Raw genomic sequence first — 20,674 nt, 5'->3', positions numbered from 1 at the left:
CTAATAACCCTGAGTACCTTTACTATTTATTGGAAGCTTATAAATACTGAAGAGAAAAGCTTGGAATTTAATCATTGTTTCTTAATCATTTTATGTTTCCTATGCATAGCCAAATACAGAGTTATTATTAATAATGGCAGACAAGCTTCCCTGAAAGACAGCACTGCATGGTGTGCAGATGCAGAAGAACAGTGCATGGACTATAGGATGTGCTTCCCTATTGCTAAGCCAGATAAGGCTATGGACCAACTGTAGCTCCATCCTGGACCATTTACAACTCCCCAAGGAAGAGGTGGAAATACGTGGCCCTTGAGATATTATTCAGTTCCCATCATCCCCAGCCAACTTGTCCTCCAATGGTCAGGAGTAGAGCTACAGAGTGTAGTTTTGTACCACCCTTCATCTTATTGATCCCAGGATGGTTTACAACAGCCTTACCCAACCCATTGCCCTTCAGATGCTCTGGACTACAAGTCCCATCAACCCTGCTTGCCACACTGGCTGGGGCTGATGGGAGTTGTAGTCCAAAACATCTGGCGAGCACCATGTTGCAGGAAGGCTGGTTTGCAATAATTAAAAACATAAAATACAACAGTAAATGAAGTGTAGGGTTGTGATTGGTCAAAGAATATGAAATAATGTTCAAATGTGTTTAAATCATTGATTTTATGAGGAAAAAATGATCAACAGGCTTGATGCTTAAGCTACCTACAAAAAACAAATTAGCTGTTATTGAGAGGGAATATTAACTTTACACACACAGGTGCAATAAATTATCTTCTTTCCTTTTTATTCCCCCCTTCCCTGGCCCCCAGGACCTCAGTGTAGTTTATGTGTTTTACTTAAACTCATCTTGGGTGGGCCAAGAGTGCAAGGATGACCTAGCATCATCTGATGTGCTTCTTATAACTGAGAAGGATTGTGCTCAGGTCCTGCTTGCTTGTTTCCCTGTAGGCAGCTGGTCAAGCACTTTGAGACCAGGAAGTTTGACTTAGATCGGTCATTTGCCTGATGCAGCAGGTTCTTCTTATGTACTCAACTTCCTTGGTCCTAATTCGATACTCTTCATCAGCTTGCTGCAATGCCAATATTTTTTACTACATCACCCACCATCCCTATCCACTGGGGTTGATGGGAGCTGTAGTCAAAAGCTTCTGGAGCATCTCATGTTGGAGAAAGTTGTTCTGTTCACTAGTCAATGGCCTTTGCCATGTGATGACCGCTAACGCATGCAATAACACCAAATGACTAGTAAGAGAAGCTTTGCTATGCTGCTAGTTTTGCCCTCTACTGCTGAAGTGCTAAATATTGCCCACATTGCTGCCCTTGTGAACAAAGGCCACAAAAATAAAAATAAAAATTAATGCAAGCTGCCATATACAGTGACATTTGGGGGATATTTGCCTGTGGTCAAATAGATAAAGGTAAAGGGACCCCTGACCATTAGGTCCAGTCGTGGCCAACTCTGGGGTTGCGGCACTCATCTCGCTTTATTGGCCGAGGGAGCCGGCGTACAGCTTCCGGGTCATGTGGCCAGCATGACTAAGCTGCTTCTGGTGAACAAGAGCAGCACACGCAAACACCGTTTACCTTCCCACCAGAGTGGTACCTATTTATCTACTTGCACTTTGATGTGCTTTCGAACTGCTAGGTTGGCAGGAGCAGGGACCAAGCAACGGGAGCTCACCCCGTCGCGGGGATTCGAACCGCCGACCTTCTGATCGGCAAGTCCTAGGCTCTGTGGTTTAACCCGGTCAAATAGATAGTCAATGACAAATGATAATAAGCAGTGCTTTTTTCTGGGGGGTACGCAGGGGTACGCATACCCCTAAACATTTTGTGAATCTAAGTTTGGCCTCATTGAGGGGCAGCATTTCAATATGAGTAGGAAAATTACACTGATAATAAGTGTTGCATGAATTGACCCAATGCAGCATCCTACTGGAGCAACAAAGATAATAGTGGTAAGGATCTACCAATGAAGGAAAATATGAGTGATCCGCAAAAAAGTTAAATCCTCTAATTCTTGCAGTAAGGTGGGCACACTCATGATTGTGGAAGTGCTTTCACAAATTGTTTACATTTATCATAGTGAGATCTATGACACATCTGACTCGAGCATCATGCTGCAGTATTTGTAGCCTATGCGCTAATCCAGCCAAGCCATATTTGATTCAGAATTATCTGTAATTGGAGCAAATTCAAAGGCCATTCTCAAGCTTTAGAGACATTCTCATAGGATTACTAAGTGAAACCTTAGGTGGCGGAGACCAAAGGAAACAAGATGAAAGCTAAAGCTAGTAAGAGTCATTATAGATTAAAAATGTGCCAGTGTGGACAGAATGATGCATTTTAGCCTGTAAATTCTTCAGCATACCTTTGCCCTGGCATATTAAAATGCTGTACAGCATGGTGGGGGTGGGGGAGAGAGAAAATAAACTTTGCAGGATGACAACTTTAGCTAGAGGCAGAAAAAGGTTATTTGCTTCTTCAGTACTGTTTCTTTTATATGTCCATTTTTTGGATACCATTTGCATGTAAACCAACACTGACAGCACAGCACTATTTTTTGTTATTAACACCAGATCCAGATGCATAACCAGCTTTCCATACGTATGAACTGAAAAAGAAAGAAAGATATGGAATCATTCCTGCCATCTTTGAGTTGGTGCATTTCAGACTTCCCATCTTACAAACACTGTATATTGATAACCTTGCAAGAGATGACCTTATCAAAATGTGCAGTTAGCAATTCAAGAATCCTTTTTCATTCCAAGCCTGCTATTCCAATACAACAGTTGCACAACAGAAATCAGAACCAACACCCAAAGGCTGCATTTTGCAAACAGAAACACAGGCAAACTTGAGGGAGGGACAGAGGCGTATACCTACAAGGCCTTCATCTTCCCTAGGCCATACTGCACCACTAGTGATCAAAAAGCATGGTGCATTATCCTGTATATGTCTTTCAAAAACTGTTTACCCTGGCAGACTGTGCTACCTTAAGCAGCTTATCCCTAAACCACAGCCTTCCAACAACCCTTTACCATTCAAGAAGCAGCTGGAAAATGCAAAAACCAGGTAGATCCATTCTTGACCCATGGCGTTTGCATACAAAAACTTTTAACTAAGGATATCAGAGAATTCCACCAAAACTGGGAGGGAAAATTGCCGGTGCTCACTTATTTGTCCAATGTCTGGAACACAAATCAATTCAAAGAAAAGCACCCCCACTAATCCAGCCATGGTTTTCCCAGTAGTGATGTATGGAAGCTGGACCATAAAGAAGGCTGATCGCCGAAGAATTGATGCTTTTGAATTATGGTGCTGGAGGAGACTCTTGAGAGTCCCATGGACTGCAAGAAGATCAAACCTCTCCATTCTTAAGGAAATCAGCCCTGAGTGCTCACTGGAAGGACAGATCGTGAAGCTGAGGCTCCAGTACTTTGGCCACCTCATGAGAAGAGAAGACTCCCTGAAAAAGACCCTGATGTTGGGAAAGACAGAGGACAAGATGATTGGACAATCTTCTTGAAGCTACTAACATGAGTTTGACCAAGCTGCGGGAGGCAGTGGAAGACAGGAGTGCCTGGCATGCTCTGGTCCATGGGGTCATGAAGAGTCAGACACGACTAAACGACAACAAAATCCAGCCACTAAGGGACACAGATTCAGTCTCATGGAACACACTATTTGCGCCTTACAGTGCTCAAATAATGTAACATTTGGACAGAAACATGCAACATCCAAAGCCCAGGCGTTCTCTGTTCTAGGCCACTAATTCTGCAAACGTAAGTGAGGAGAGAAGTGTTTATCTGGCTGGGTTCTGGAGGAGATGCTTGCAAGTCCACAGAAGAAGAGAGCAGAGATGAAAGGGGGTGACATTAAAACAAATATTAAGTTAAAAGAATTAGAGGGGATATTCCTAACCTTCTTTATACAAGACAGATATTTGCAGAATGAGTTCAATGTTTTGGACTTATCACCTTCTTTTTTAAAAAAGTGAGGCTGTTTCCATATTATTTTTCAGGTCTCAGAGGTTTTTATGCCCCAACATAACATACGGGATCATTGAAAGCGGGCACTGGCATCTCAGTCTCATAAGTCACATAAACCAAGCTATAAATCAGAACAATAATTTGTGTGGCTGGCTTTTGGCATCTTAACCCCAGGTCTTTGTATAAACAAGTTAGCTGGGACTTGATGTTGGCAGTCTTGTAAAATCTTTAACAAAATAATAAGATAGCCATGTTGACTTCCAAACAGCAGTGTTGCTATGCCAACAGCAACATGCCTTGCCTGAAAAAGAAGCTATAACATATTTGAATGTTACCCTGGCTATACATGGGAGCTCAGTTGTCCATCAGTGCTGCCTAAAGTGGTGGTCTGTGGACCGATGCCAGTCTACAAGCCATTGGTTGCTCATCCCCGGGGGACTCCCCCTCAGCCCAGGTTGAGACCAAACATGGTACTGGTCCCTGACACAGTTGTTGGGGGGGGGGGTTTGAACTGTCTGATCATCACATCAGATAGCTTGAGAAGCACCAGTTTAAATGAACCTAGCACAACGGGTTTTTTCCCAATGGAGCTGCCACCCTCCTGATTGAGGGATAAGTCATAAATCATCAATTCCACATCAAAGACTCACACCATCCAGCACAAACAGGGTTGGGTCACTTAAGCTGGCCTGTCATCCTCCAAATGTTTTTGCACCACTGTCCCTGACCTCATTGGCTTGGGTTGATGGGGGTCCATGTATATCTGGAGAGCCACAGGTGTCCCATCCCCAATTTAAATATTTCCCAATTTGTGGAGAAGTGTTCAAGGAAACAACGCCTTCGGTGTTTACAAAGCTCCACTGCCAGTTTCAAAATACATGCGAAATAGCAAGTGGAAGAGTTTGACTAAAGCTATTATTTCAACAATATTAACTTTTGGGGTAAACAAGGACTGTGAAAAGTGGCAGCGTAAGTGTCAATATGAAGTAGCAAGATTCACAGTCATAGCATTTATTTTTGCTGTCGTGTTACACCTCTGCAGATCATTAAGAGAAGCCTACAAGAAAAGAAGAGCATGGAGACAACGAGTTTACCATGTGAACTCAGTGCACTCGGATCCTAGCTAGCTATTCAATTCAGGTCATACCAGCTGGCTATTTTCAGACCTACCCTGGGATAAAGTCAGCCATTCCCCAAATGTAAACAAAATGGCTCAGAGAAGTGATAAAAAAGCAATTAAGGAGCATCATTCTTCAAAAGAGGTGGCTTTGCTCCCATGAAATTTTGCAATCAGCTTCAATAGATCAAAAGACTATAATAATTTTAGATAAAACAAAACTGTGGGGGGAGGGGGGAGGAGAGATAGTATTAACAAAATAGCTTCAAAACAAATCATTACCAGTTACCACCCAACTAGCTCTTTGTAGACAACACTGCAAACCCCCCCCACACACACAAAAAATGCAACCAGCCAGAATAACTCTTAACTGATACTTAAATGGTGTCATCTTTCACCAGGCCATAGGCACAATCCAAAATCATAGAATTGTAGAGTTGGAAGGGATCCCGGAGATAATCTAATCCAACCTCTGTGGATATAGCCAGCATGGGCAACCACTATAGAATACAAGCTATACAAGGCTGGTTTGCCTACTTTTTCCTAGGAGGAAGCAGTCATCATGAAGGACCTGAAGCCTGAGAATACTGCTGGTATGCCACACATTTCACCTTTTATCCAGGCACAAGTACTTCTTTCCATGAGCAGAAGTCTCCATGGAGTTTGCAAGCTCCCTTTCTTCCACAGAGTCAAGGAGACATGCTGGGCAGAAAGGTGAATAAAACAGAGTTCTTCCACAGTGTGTTTTAGACCTCTAAAGTAGTGGTTGGGAGCCTCTGGTTCTAAACCCCTACTTTGTAGGTTTTAAACACACAGTCCCAATGGTTCCAACTGCACACAGGTCCATCCCCTGCTCGCATTTACAGTCCAAGTATGATATGCTTTTATCAGCTTCTAAAGCACAGGTTGCGTTATGGAAAAGAAACAAATGGCAGTCTCAGAAGCAGGAGCCATCTGACATAAGTAACAAAAAACAAAAAACAAAGCCGCTTCTTGAAATCTGAGCTCATGCAACCACATAAAATAGCATGCTTGCTAAGTTTTGCCTTGAAGTGGCAACCACTTTTGCAAGCTGTGGCTTCATTCATTTGTCTTTATGAGGCTTATTGAAGGATACAAAAGAGCAATAAATATACCCTTCAACATGATTTATAAGTAACATCGCCTTCAGCTGCAAAGCTTGCTTTGCCATGTTTGAGCAACTCTGTCTAGAACTCACATAAAAATACTATTAAGAGCAAATTTACAATCTAATACTAAACTGCTGGAGAGGAATTGAAACATTACTAACACACTTATAAGTACTGCAGCTGAGGGAGTGTTGGGGGGGGATGAAGTCAAGAACCTGAAATGTTTTATCGTCCCAATCCTGATCAAGACTGCACATTTTAAGTGCAGTTAAACAGACTTGCTAAGTAGCAAGTCCCCTTAAATACAGTGAGATTTAACTTCCAAGCAAAGTATACATATGATTGGCTCAGGATGAGTAGTTTGAGGAATTCAGAAACAACCAGTTCAGTGCAAGATCTAATCCACTGCTTTATCTGACACCAGCTCAATTGATCCTTAAGCTGTAATTACCAACAGCTCTGATGCTGTGTACTTTATAAATAAACTGACTTCAATGAAACTTCCAGATGTCATGTTTGGATGTACAAGTTGACCACTGTTTTTGTGTGTGTGTGTCGTGCAATAAGGAAGTGGGCAAAACTGTGCTCATGTTGTTGGCGTGTAGAAATACCCTTCAGACAGGAAGAAAGAAAGCAGAGACAGAGCACAACTGCCTTACAAAGCATTCTGCACCAGGAACAAGCTAGGAAGCTCATTGCTGTTCAGATTTGTAATGCCTGGCATGAGCTGTGTGACTGGCCTTTCCTACAGTCCCAGCACTGTGTTAATTAGAGGGTGTAAAAAAGAAAAAGTGTGTGGGGGAGAGAGAACACCATGGAACAAGGGTAATTGTCACAGAGATAATTGCACAAAAGGCATGAAGTATCTGGGCAAAGTTTTCCTCAAGAATTATTTGCAAAACTTCCTTGCTAGGAACACGGCAGCACCTGGCTATAGAATAAATCTGCTCAACTATCGGAAGTAGTTTTTCTCTGAATACCAGTTGCTGGAAATTGGAAGAGTGCTGTTGTGCTCAGGTTCTGCTCATGGGCCTCCCATACGCGCGGGGCTGGCCAATGCGAGAACAGGATGTTGGAGTGAGCCTTTCTTTGAGTAGATGAGTCCAGCAGACTCTTCATATGTTACCTGGTACTGAGTCCACATTCCAGGTATGTCTGACTGCCTATGGGTCAACTGCCTATCCAGCAATGTAGGGAATGGAGGAAAGAGACAGATGGGGGAGAAAAACAGGTAAATGGAGCAGAGCACTTGTGGACTATGTTTCATATTGGAAAAAGAGAGCATGTTCCAAAGTTAAAATACTTTCAGATATTTTGCAAAACTTTCTGGCTGCTATGAACATAATGGGCTTGAACTCAGGCACATCCTGATGGGTTGTACAAACAGATTAGTGTTTTTGGTTTGTATGTTTGTTTTGATTTTACCTCAGACTTCCCTTGTCTACAAGATGAGGAGGGGATAAAAATATATATGTTTCTACTGAGATTTTGTAATATCAAGTGAACAATTGAGCAACAAAGAAGAAATAAACTTTACAGTAAACCATAAAGTGGGAAGAAAAATTAAGTTTTTGAAAAAAACAAAGCTGTAATTTATTTATTTATTTATTTATTATTGTTATTATTATTATTATTATTATTATTATTATTATTTTCAAAAGGCTGGCTGCCTAAGCAAATCCCATTTCTCACCTTTATATATTATATATTGAGGCAGGTTTTGGTACTTTTAAAATTGTTAGTAAAAAACATTTCTTAAATTTTAAATAAAGTTTTAAAACATCTTTTAAAAATACTTCCAAGTCACTCTTGCCCCTCAAAGCCGGGGATTCCAACTCCTTTCTAGTAGGATCCTAGCCAGTGTGAAACCATGTAGCAACATGTCACAACACCATATTGCCAAATTTATTTATTCTATTAAGAAATCTGTATACTGCCTTTCACCAGAAGGGCAGAAGACAGATAATAAACAGCATCCATACAACATACAAACATAAAGGTAAAGGTAAAGGGACCCCTGACCATTAGGTCCAGTCGTGGCCAACTCTGGGGTTGCGGCGCTCATCTCGCTTTATTGGCCAAGGGAGCCGGCGTACACTTCCGGGTCATGGGGCCAGCATGACTAAGCCACTTCTGGCGAACCAGAGCAGCACACGGAAATGCCGTTTACCTTCCTGCTGGAGCGATACCTATTTATCTACTTGCACTTTGACGTGCTTTTGAACTGCAAGGTTGGCAGGAGCAGGGACCGAGCAATGGGAGCTCACCCCGTCGCAGGGATTTGAACCGCCGACCTTCTGATCGGCAAGTCCTAGGCTCTGTGGTTTAACCCACAGCGCCACCTGCGTCCCCTAACATACAAACATAGGTTTGGCTAAAGGACGATATTCACAAAAAGTCAAGACTATTCAGAAAGAGGACTATTTTTCCTCAATAGGAAGAGCATCAATCTTCCCTTTGAAATGATCACCAACAAGGGCCACTTTCTGATGCCAACTAACATTTTTTCAAAAATCCGCACTCCCATCCCCAGACCCAGTTCAAATAAAATGTGAATTTTGCACTCAACTTTGGTTCAACAAATTCTGTTCACCAAGAGTCCTGCTTTAAAGGAACAGAGTGAAATACCTTCAATTTTACAGTTTAATGGTCTCTAAAACAGGGGCACAAACCACTTAAGCAACTCCCACAGGAGTTTAAGAGCCTTGTTACTGTAGCTTATCTCACAGCATCCAGTCTTTGCTCCAAATCATCATGCACTACTCTAGCAAGCATATTATTTATCATCAGATAAGAAGATGTCTTGTGACTCTTGGCAGTGGCAAGAGAACCATCTAGCATTAGACTATTATGCACAGCACGTCTGTATTTCTTCACTGGCAATAAGCAAAAAACAAAACAAAACAAAAAACGCCTTTTTTTAAAGGAGGCAAACACACAGATGCTTGTTGATCTAAATTCAGCTTCCCTCAATCCAACATCTCACAAAAAAACAGGCATTAAGCCAATATGGTGCCCCCTTACCATTGTTCATTTGTACAAAATGGCATTCTTTTTTTTAAAAAAAAAAAAAGTTAAGCAAAGCTGCTCTTAAGCACTGCAGCTCTCAAAAATGAACTGTAAAAAATGGCACTGAGCTGAAATGAAAATTGCAGTGGCTTCAGCATTATCAGGAACCCATCGAAGCTTCGTAACTTCACGGCAGCCCACTGAACTCCATGCAGAGTAGCAGCCTTTGCTTTGATAATATAAGTTGTGTAATTTGGCTAAGACAGAGGGTAGTGACAGTGCAGCAACCCTTCCTTTTTGACTGCATTACTCTTTTTCTCTCTTTTTTCTAGACATCATCTTGGCCTTGGCAATTGTATGGTCAGGGGGTGAACCAGCTGTAGTCCTGTGGACAACAGATAATTTTTTAAAAAACAAGCCTCTAATATTTCTCACTGGTATAAAACACTCCATGTACACAAGGGGAATCCATGCTAGACATTACATCCTGGGCATGAAGCCATCACTCATGAGGATGCTGAAATGCTAGATTAGCCTTTAAAGGCAAGTAAGTAACTGTTTGGGCTTCCCTGGTACAGCTGGAAGAAACAGCATTTGCCCTTTCCCAGAAAATCATGTTATGGGATGGCTTCCAAACATAAATAAGCTATATCTGCTTGTACTTCAGCTAAGTACAAGGGAGCATGCAGGGCACCAACTTTCTGCAAAAGGCTCTAGCAAAAAGCAGAAACAAGCACTAGGGCAATTAGTGGCATAGGTGACTGCTTGCCTATTGCTACTGTGAGAATCCCAAGTACAGATCCCTATTCTGTCATAAGTACACATAGCCAGACACAGTCTCTCAAGTCAAGTCCTGCTACCATCAAGGACTGCGGCAAAAACAATGGAGGGAGTTGTAAATCACTGCATGCATTGAAAAGTGCTATACAAACAGCTAAAGATAAATGAACCGCAAATCCACAAAGAGTTAAGGCCAAGGCATTTTTATGGTTAAGTTAGTCTCTATTGCGGAATGAACATTTTAGGAGTTTTATATTATATGGTTGTTTTTTTAAAAAATGGGCTTTTAACCAATTTTTATCTACTTGCCTTTGTGTTTGTTAAGTCACGCTGAGACATATACTTATTTATTTTTAACAAAGCAACTAACAACTGCAAAAAATAAATAAATGCCAGTTAAGCTCCCACTGTGGGTATTCAATGTGGTTATACTTGGGTATTAAAACAAGTACTCAACTTCAATGCCAAAGTTTAAAGGATTTCAACATGCTTAACTTGCTGCTGAATTACACTCATTTATTATAGTTGCTGCCCAGTCGTTAATAGAAGGAAGACCATATAGCTCACTATAATAGACAGCCTGAGAGGAAGTATTTGCACTCTTAACCCCTTGCTCAACGAAGGCTCAGTGAAGAGGGTTCATTGGAAGACTATCAGAAGTTCCCCAATAAGAAAACCAGTAACGACATACCAGCTTCCTTTGAAGACAACTTACTCAACACTAGCACTAGTCCCCTGCAGCCACAAGAGAATGCTAGGTTGCCACATCAGGTCTCAGAGGGCAACAATGAGGCCCAACTGGCCTGTGCTTTGTGCACATTGATAAGACACACAAGGACATGCACGATATAGCACACAGCAATTCCTCAGCAGACCTCAATACAAAAAGGGCTCCCCGAGGGCTGAAGGTCTGAAAGCCACAGCCCTAGTGAGTGCTCATAACAGTAACTATCATCATTTTTAGGGGGTCATCTGTTTCACTATGCGTTTTTTTAAAAAAAGTAACTTTGCAATACTCTATATGCATTATCTAGGACAGTGTTTCCCAAACTTGGTTCTCCAGCTGCTTTTTTGGACTACAGTTCCCATCATTCCTAACCACTGGGTTTCACTAGCTAGGGATGATGGGAGTTGTAGTCCAAAAGCAGCTGGAGACCCAAGTTTAGGAAACACTGCCCTAGGGCAGGAGTGGCTAACATTTTTGTGTCCCAAGGGCTACATTCATCCTTGGACAATCCTGCAGAGGCTACACAGCAGCAGTGGGCATGGCTGGGCACACACTTCAATGCCACCAACAAATGCAGCACCCCCTCCTTACTATCCCCCTCCTGTACTATCCCCCCTTTCACCAGGGTGGGGGTGGGGTAGGGGATTCTATCCTTTTCAAGGTGTTGGAGAAGTTTATTCACTCAGTACTCTATCAAATTTATTTATTTCTGCCACCACTGCCAAAATCAGTGGGGCCTTGTGATGACAGACAAAAATTACTGGTTAGCCACCTTTGCTCTAGGGCACATGCATTCCCAGCATGGCATAGTGGTTAAGAGTGGTGGACTCGTAACCTGGTGAACCGGGTTCGCTTCCCCGCTCCTCCACATACAGCTGCTTGGGCTAGTCATACTTCTCTGAAGTCTCTCAGCCTCACTCACCTCACAGAGTGTTTGTTGTGGGGAAGGAAGGGAAGGGAGATTGTTAACCCCTTTGAGACTCCTTAAGGGGAGTGAAAGGCAGGATATCGAGTCCAAACTCCTCCTCCTCCTCCTCCTCCTCCTCCTCCTCCTCTTCTTCTTCTTCTCCCCTATAACTGAGCATTCCATTTGAGATTTTCCTTTGACTACAAATTACTTGCATCAGTTTTATTTAAGAAATATGGTGAAAGAAAGGATTGAGGCTATTTGGTTCTAGAACAGATGCTACTTTCACTACAGAAAGGCAGTTCACCTGCTAGTTGGGGGGGGCAAGGGGAATGAACTCTGATACAGGATTCCAACAGCAGCGGACAATTAATACAGGCACACTTATTAGGGAGTCCCACTGAAATCTTTGGGATTAAGTTCCAAGTGAACATGCATGTGGTTGGAGGGTGAGAATCCAACACCCAGCAGTTGTTTAAAACTTGTCCCCAAAATGACTCTTCTGTGCTCTTAGAACAATTATTTCTATGTCTTTGGAAATGCAAAACATTGTAGCAGAACAATGCAGTTCTGCACAAAGTTTCTTAAAATAAACTTTGCGTCTTACTATGATGGTGAGGGGCCAGGCAGGTCTCTTGGTAGTGTACAGAATAAATTGGTCTTCTTGATCTACCACCCAGAAAGCCAGGTATCTCCTTCATAAAGGGCTTCAACTGCTATAATATGTTGGCTCCTAATAATGAGTCACCCGGTGACACATATTAATCTGCCAACTACTCATTACATAAGAGTTGGAACAAAGTTGTATGAAATAGTGACATGCTTCCCAGACCCATTCCATTAGTGCAATCTGGATAGCTATACGAGTCACGCACCCCAACAGACCTTTGCAGTTTGAATGGTGGTGCTCAGAAACCCAGGAGGGACAGCTCACTTCTCTGAAGTTTTCTATTTCATACTCTCATTCTTTCAGTGTGCTTTATGAAGCCATCGGTCTTTATGGGAAAGCTCCACCGCCACCACTACACTTAGGCATGCACGACTACTTCCACAATATCACCTTTATCACCTTCACCATGGATTACCGCATACAATCAAATCGCATCCACTTTGCTCATCATCTGCTAGCATGCAAGGGAAACAAACCACACTCCCTGCCTCACCATTACATCCAAACCAGGGGCTGAGGTTTGTTTCACTCCATAAGGTAAGAAGTTTTTCTTGGCTTACCTTCATGATTTGCTTGAAGTGAAACAAGCCATAATCCCTGAATTGGGCACAATGCCAAGCCTGGGCATGTTAGTTTGATTCCTCCATGTGCCAGTTGGGAGGAGCCAATAAGGCATGATTTCCATGGTAAATAGCGGCTTACCATGACATGCAAATACAGACACCCTTGGGGAAAGTCGTATTAGCTCAAAAACCTTCGGCTTCCAGAGTATCTGAATTCACACAGGAACACAAACCTATGAACAGCTATTAGTGTTTTGAAAGGCTGACCAAGGCAAAATACATAGAAAGCTCTGGAGGAGGATTGAAAACATAGGAAGGTGTTGTTTTTTACCAAGTTACGCAATATATCCATCCACCTCTGTATTGCCTACACCAACCAACAGAGGATTCATTAGGTTTCAGACAGGGAGTCTGTCCCCGCTCTACATGGAGACACCAGGGATTGAATCTATGACCTTTTCCCCACAAAGCATGTGCTCTGTGCCACTGAGTTCCCTTAAATTGCTAGCTATTGGGTGCCCAAGGGTTTTAAGGAGCGGGTCTTACCTTTGCCTTCCCCACCCCAACACCAATTCTAAGCTCACAGCAGAGCAGTACTGAGTAATGCCCTCTATTGCCTCATCCCAATTGCTGATAGATCCCAAGGAGATTAATGTGACTAGAGCAATGCGCTGTGCACAGTTTGAGTGTGAAGTGTAAAGAAAAGAAGCATGCAAATATCTTATGGGTTTTCACACTGAGGAGGGAGCAAGCTTGTTTTCTCCTACTCTAGAGGGTAAGACTCAAATCAATGGCTTCAAGTTACAAGAAAGGAGATTCAGACTAAACATCAGGAAGAACTTTCTGACAATAGGAGCTGTTTGACTCCCTTGGGAAGTGGTGAAGTTGGATAGGCCATCTGTCAGGGATGCTTTAGTTGAGATTCCTGCATTGCAGGGGGTGGGCTAGACGACCCTTGGCATCCCATCCAGTTCTATGGGGGAAAGTGACTGCAACTATGACTGTGTGTGTGTGTGTTTTAGGCTTCCACATAATGAAAGGTGAATTATTTCAAAAGCAGCGGAAAAATAATCATTCTGTCAAATCTGATTCTGAAGGTGCCTTCTTCATTTTTAAAAATATTGTTTTCCCCTCAAAAATTACTTAAGCCACCTTTGTTCTTGTACAAAGTGTTGGTTGTAATGTAAGTGCCCTTACAAGAAACCACATGTCCCTTGACTAGCCTTCTTTGACTTCCTCCGTAACACATGTATTCTAGATTGACCATTTCTGAGACACCATTTCACTTATGATTGCTGAGCATAGGAAGCTGCCTCATACCGAATCAGACCACTGGTTCATCTAGTTCAGTACTGTTTACATTTGTGGCAGCTGCTCTCTGGGGTTTCAGGCAGGGGGCAATCCCAGTCCTACCCGGACATGCAGGCAAAGTAGAGCTACGGCCCTACCCTTTCAGATCATGAACATCTATCAGCTTGTCTGTTCTGAGCTTCTCAAAGCTTAACAGCAATGCTCTGAAAGCCAATAGAGCATTTGTTCCATCCTTTTCCCTGCCGCACCCCCATTCCCAACCCTAGGAAAACATATGTACTACTTTCAAGAAATTAAGTACCCTTGGCCTTCTCCAAGTCCCATCAGTTCAAGCCAGCACAGAATATACTCAAGGAAGATCAGCAACATCTGGAAGACCACACGTTTCCCCACCCCAGGTTTAAGATATCACCCAATAACTTGTGTTGCATGCACAAGGACCCAGGTGTATTTCCTGGTATCTCTAGGGAAGGCCAGGAAAGACTGGAGAGCTGTTGCCCATCAGTAAGGTCCAGCCGATGCATAGGCAAACTCGGCCCTCCAGACGTTTTGGGACTACAACTCCCATCATCCCTAGCTAATAGGACTAGTGGTCAGGAATGATGGGCCTCTGTCAACCCCATACAAGCTGCTCACCATGCCTGCCTATTGTCTACGTTGCATGGCACTGAAGTGAACTGCAAACCCAACATGTAATTATATAACAGCATCTACTTATGAGTTATATTGAAAACTAAATTATTCTTATAACAAAATGCCTCCAGTCTTCTTCTAGGTAACTGTGACCTATCAAAATTAGCAATATCTTAACACGTTACCTCTTCCCTGCTTCTCTTTCTTTCCTGTCAGGCAAATTCCTAGCCAGATTTTTTTTTTCTGAGATAGTCAAGAGAATGAATCAAAGCTAAGATACGTATTGCTCACAACTGAATTTTATTCCCAAATAAATATCCTTAATATAAAACCAGGTGTTGTGAGAATTTTTCATTGACCCATTTTATATTCAACCCAGATATGATTTTTGCCCAGATTTCTTAGCTAAGAATCACAAAACCAAACAAGAAGAAACTTGCCTGAGTGTAACCAAAATAACCAAGAAGTTGCGTAATTTTAAAATATTTGAAAGTATTCAGAGCCAGATGCGCAAAATTTCCAAAGAGAGAGAAAAGGCATTGATCAGATGTTCACTAACTTGGCTGCAAGTACCACTGAACAAAATGGGACTTACTTTTAAGTAAATGTGCATGGGATTAAGCCGTACAAAATATTTTCCAAGTAGGGAATTCAGGATTCTAATTGAACAGTTACATATATTGCTACTATATTACATACTATATTACATAGGTAGGCAACGTGGTGCCCTCCAGATGTTGTTGGACTACTGTTTCCATCTTCCCTGACTGCTGGCCATCTGGAGCTGAGAGGAGTTTCAGCCCAACAAGATCTGGAGGCTATTGAACTACTAATATATTACAACTGGGCAAACCAATTCTTTCTTTCTACAATGCATCTTCATTTTTGCATCAGTGCAGGAAAAACGCCATTTAACAAAATGAGGTCTGTTCTGCTTCATATTCATTTTGAGCCTTAGTATCCATTTCCTCCAGGTTCCATATTTAAAAACTTAAATTATTTTCAAACACTTAATAAAATAAACATTGGTTAAATCATTTCATATCTTATTGGTAAAATGTTGACATGTGTCATCATGACCTCCATCAGACCAGCTGAACAAATATGTGAAATACTACTTAATCTATGCTAAGTCATATCCCGTGCTACTCAGCCAAATCCTAACATTTACTCAGCAGTAAATCCCATCAAATTCAGTGGATGTTACTCTGAAGGAAGTATGCAGGCTAGGTTTTCATGAATTATTTTTACAGGAATATAGGATCTACATGGTGCAAATAGATAATAAGCTTCGCCTGGTTAACGAATTATGGCACACTCAATGCATTTCTGTTGTAGGAAAATATTATTGGCAGAATTGCAAGCCTTGTGTTTGTTGATGTGGCATGAATGTAAGGAGCCCAAGGAAACAAGAACCTTTATGTAAAATGCCCTCCTTCTTTTGTTCAGAGTTCACTTTTCCTAATCTGGAAAAAAAATGCAAGAGGCCTTGCCATATTACTTTATTTACAATTGTAGGCCAATCCTGTATATACTTACTCAGAAGCAAGCCCTACCAAATTAGGAACAGATTGCTTCAGATAAGTGTGTATTAGAACTGCAACCCTTAGTATTTTATCAGTTGCACTTAAATTGACCAAAAGCCAAATCTGAGTGCAGCCCATATTCAGAGATAACAAATCAATTCAGTCAAATTTTTTGACCAGTAACTCCCACTCAAATTTCCTTCTAGAGCTGCAGGGAATCCTCCACAACACTTCAGAAGTCTCTGCTTCCACCTCCAACTCCCAAGATTTATACAGCATCTGCTGCACTAATATGCAATGCTGCAACCATGTTACAGGCACAGGGTTTTAAATTTACTTATTGTGATACCACAAAACGTTCCATCAAGTTCAACGGGATTGCTCTCAGGCAAGTATGCATACTGACTGCAGTCTCACGGTACAAGGCAAAGAATGTTTGCTCAGAAGTACGTACCCCAGAGTTTAACCAGGTTAACTCCCACATAAATGCATACAGGATTACAGCCTAAGGTGGCATAGTACAAAATGTTCTCCTTCACTCGAATTGTAATATAATAATGTATAGAAGATTACAAGTGGGAACTGTAACAAAATATTGCAGTGTGAACTGCTCCTACTCAGGTTTCCAGCCAGCCAGCCATGACCTCTTCCAGGCACCCTGAACACTTCATTCCACATCCCACCCACACAACCAGCTAGCATTCTGTGCCCACAGCTCCACTGGGGTTTCCCCTCAAAGTTGCTTTTCTTAAGGAAAAAAAAATACTTCCACAAACCTTTGGGATCCCTCAAGCCTACTGAAACCTCTGCCTTGTGTGTGTATAGTGCCTACCAATATGTAAGGATAGGCCCTTGGCGAACTTAGTTCAATATTATTATGAAAATACAAAACAACTGTACATCAATATTTTTAGGTAATAGTTCCACCGATTCGCAAGTAAACACGTACATGTTGAAATAGGGATCATTTAACCAATGTTATTTACAGGCCTCTTGGATTTTACAGCAAAATCAGCGATAAATAGATCCTGCTTTCCTTAAAAAAGGCTTGAAGGGTTTGCATTTTAATAGAGTATTTTAAGCCATTGTCCTATAAAAACACGCTTACACACTTAAACATACTCTTACAACCCAGTACCGTGTATGTTTCCTTGGATGAATGCCACCAGTTTCAATGGGTATGTTTAGGAACTGCAGCCTTCAAGGATGTAATCCTGCCTCATTAATGCCAACAGGGATGCTGCTATTGATCTTAGTGGGAAGTGGATTGGACCCTTGGTGACAATCCTGTACAATTTAACTTGTAACAAAATAAAGCCCAGTGAAATTACTAGGACATGATATTCCAAGTTTAGGTTCAGAATGAAAGGCAGGAATCCTATGCATATTTTATTGACAGTCAATGCAACTAAATCTGTGTGGATTTCTGGATAAACATGGCTAATATTGGTAAATTACACACAAACATCTTTTGCACAGCCATATTTAGCCTTTTCCACAGTGTGCATGTGAATGCATGTGTGCAAGAGAGAAAACGCACACTCTCTCTTCAATGGCACGTTTTTAAAATACATATGTATGTATGTTTTAAAAAACCATGCATCTTGAACATAGCATTTCAAAAATTAAATGCATGGGTTTTTGAAACCTATAAAGTTATGCATACATTCCTAGAGAAATATGGACACAGTAGCCAAATATGTCTGCAAGATAACTTCACATCTAGCCAAGCCAATTTACCAAGGTTTGTGTAGAGGGCAGGAAGGGAAACAAAAATGGTGGTGGAAACAATGTAATGCTTTGCTAGAGGGATTGCCCTGGCAGCACATCTGCACTCATTTCTTAAATCCCAATAGTTAAGATTCTGGACAAATCAATCTGCAATCCTCATCCATGGAAGGAATGGATCCCGCTAGTGCGAGGATAGCATCGCTCAAAGATTCCTGCTGCAGTAAGCTTGCCTGTTACCATACCAGCATTGGCTAAGAAAAAGACAAAGGGGAGGAGGAAATGGCTGTACACATACAGGTGGAATTCTCTGCTTGCAAGGGAAGGACAGAGAAGTGGGCCAAAAGGGACAGCCAATAGAAAGGGAAGAACCCACCACCACCATTTCCTTCCTTCCTTCCTTCTCCCCCTACCCCAACCAATCAACTGCTATCTCTAGGTTATCTGCATCAAGCAGTATGTTAATGGAAGGAAAGGAAAACAGCTGTGTCAAGGGGGTGGGTGCGGGAGATTGGAGGTGGGGGGGAAGAGAGAGAAGACAAACCCAGCTGTCAAAACCTGAAGATACACACAGAGAGAGGGAGAGGCATATTTCTGCAGGCGGGGGAGCTGAAATAGGTTTCAGGGAGGGATCTCGATGGGAGCCAGCAGAAGAGGCTTCCAAGAGGGCCACCCACACCAAGGTGGGCGGAGGGAAGGTGGAAATGCCCCCAAGGAACAGAGGTGGGGGCGACGGAGAGAAAGTGAGGGGGGATCTGCTGCGTGTGTGTGTCCCCCACACTCCTCTCCGGCTCTTCCAGCTGCAAGGGAGGAGGAAGCCGAGGGTTTTCCTTCCACACCCCAACCATCTCTCCACCCCCCCACCCCACGATTTGCCTCTCGCGAGCCCCGTGCAAGCACTCCAAAGGAGGGAGGGAAATTGCTGCAATATAGCAAGAGAGAGAGAGGAGGAGGAGGAGGAGTGCCATTAGAATTGAGACCTCGAGATCTACAGTGTGGGGGTGATTAATGCAAAGCAAAGGAAAGCTGCGCCCCCGCTGCAATCGCCTACGTTCCTAGTCCATAGTGCCGAGCCGCATAGGCAGCCCCTTCCACCGTCCCCATCGCCGGGCACTCGCTTCCTATTTCTCCCGCCGCCGCCGCCCCCCTCCCCGCGCGCGCACTCCTTCCTCCCCCGCCCCGCCTTGCCCATTTGGCAACCGCAGCCCCGCTAAAGAGACAGGCAGCCCGCGCCAAGCCAGCCTCCCTTTCTCTTTCCCCTCACGAAAGCGCAGAGACGTGTGTGTGCGTGTGTGAATACGAGAATCTCCCGCCCGGCAGGGACCTCCGCCCGCGACCCCCTCTCCCCCTTCAGAGGGGCTTCCCGTCCCCCACCCCGGGCTGCCCACAAGCCATGGGCTCTCCGCTTACCTTTCACCACCCTCTCCGTCGTCGACAACTTCGGATCCAGCGCCTTGTGTTCAGACATTTCCAGCGTCGCCTGGAGGAGGAGGAGGAGGAGGAGGAGGAGGAAGGCAGCCGAGGCTTGACTCGCTTCTCCCTCACCAGACACGAAGCTGAAGGCGGCGGCGGCGGCGGCGACAGCGGCTGCAGCAGCACCAAAGGCGGCCGCGCAAACGACGTCCCTCCGGCTCGCGGTCGCCTCAGCTGCGGTTCAACTTCACGCCTCGCTCCGCCTGCTGCTCTCGCTGGCTCACTCGCTCCTTCTCTTTTTCCCGGTGCTGCTGCTGTTTCCACCGCTCCTCCTCCCTCCTCCGGATTTTTCTCCTTGTCCCCTCTTTATGTCAATCACGCCTCTCTTTTATTAGAATTAGTGGCCGAAGGGAAGAAGCCGAAGGGTGGGGGTGGGTGCTGAGGAGAGAAGAAAACGCAGTCGAAGGCGGCGAGGAATTAAAAGGCGAGGGGTGGGGGCAGCGAAGCCGGAAGATTAAGCGCGCGGCTGAAGGAAAACACACACAGAAAGCCACGCAGCCCTCCACACGGCGCCGGAGAAGACGAAGTGCTGCCGCCGCTGCTGCTCCGACTCCTCCTGCTGCCGCTGCACGGGATCCGCGCCGTGCCTTCCCCTCCGCCTCCGCCTCCACCGCCGCGTCGCCTTCCTCGTCGTCGTCGTCTCCTTCTCGCAGCGCCGCCACCCCTTTCGCAGGGTCTCTCCTTTCACTCACGCAGCCGCAGCCACTAGAGCTCCGCTCAGTCCGAGGCGCAACCTACCCTCGCCGCCTAAAGGCTTCCACTCGCCTCACCCTCCCCCGTTGCCAAAACGCTAGCTCAGCACCCATTGGCTGGGACCGAGCTGCCAATCACTGTCAAGGTAGCTTGGCTCTCCTCCTTCCCTCCCACCCTCTTGAAACGCCTCTCTCCCCCCACCCCACCCCCCTCTCTCAGGTGTTCGCTGCCGCCGCCGCCGCTTTCACCATGCGCAATAGCACGCGCCGCTTTGACGGCGCGAGGACGTGGGAATGAGCGGGAGGGGGTGGTGAGGAGGGCAGGGGGGGGTGTCCTGCCAGAAGGAGGAGGTGGGGGGGGGGGAAACACACTGGAACTGCGGCAATAGCGAAAGGAGGGGGGCGGGGAA

General features: G+C 44.0%; 1 protein-coding gene across 4 annotated transcripts in view; it reads right to left on the bottom strand.

Moving 5' to 3' along the window:
* Positions 1-20,341, bottom strand: part of PPP3CA (protein phosphatase 3 catalytic subunit alpha) — a 182,757-nt gene extending 162,416 nt beyond the window's left edge. The window contains exon 1 of one of the 4 annotated variants that reach the window (XM_081020323.1): positions 19,510-20,341. In XM_081020323.1, coding sequence (XP_080876449.1) covers positions 19,510-19,567 — 58 coding nt within the window. In that variant the 5' untranslated portion in view covers positions 19,568-20,341. The remainder of the gene's footprint in view (positions 1-19,509) is intronic. The other 3 variants (XM_081020325.1, XM_081020324.1, XM_081020326.1) reach the window with 3 other exon arrangements.
* Positions 20,342-20,674: the final 333 nt, after the last annotated feature.

This window comes from Podarcis pityusensis (assembly GCF_964106645.2).
Source record: "Podarcis pityusensis genome assembly, chromosome: 9".
Taxonomy (NCBI): Eukaryota; Metazoa; Chordata; class Lepidosauria; order Squamata; family Lacertidae; genus Podarcis; species Podarcis pityusensis.
Note: the sequence above shows the minus strand (reverse complement) of the source record. Positions and strands in the feature narration are given on the sequence as shown.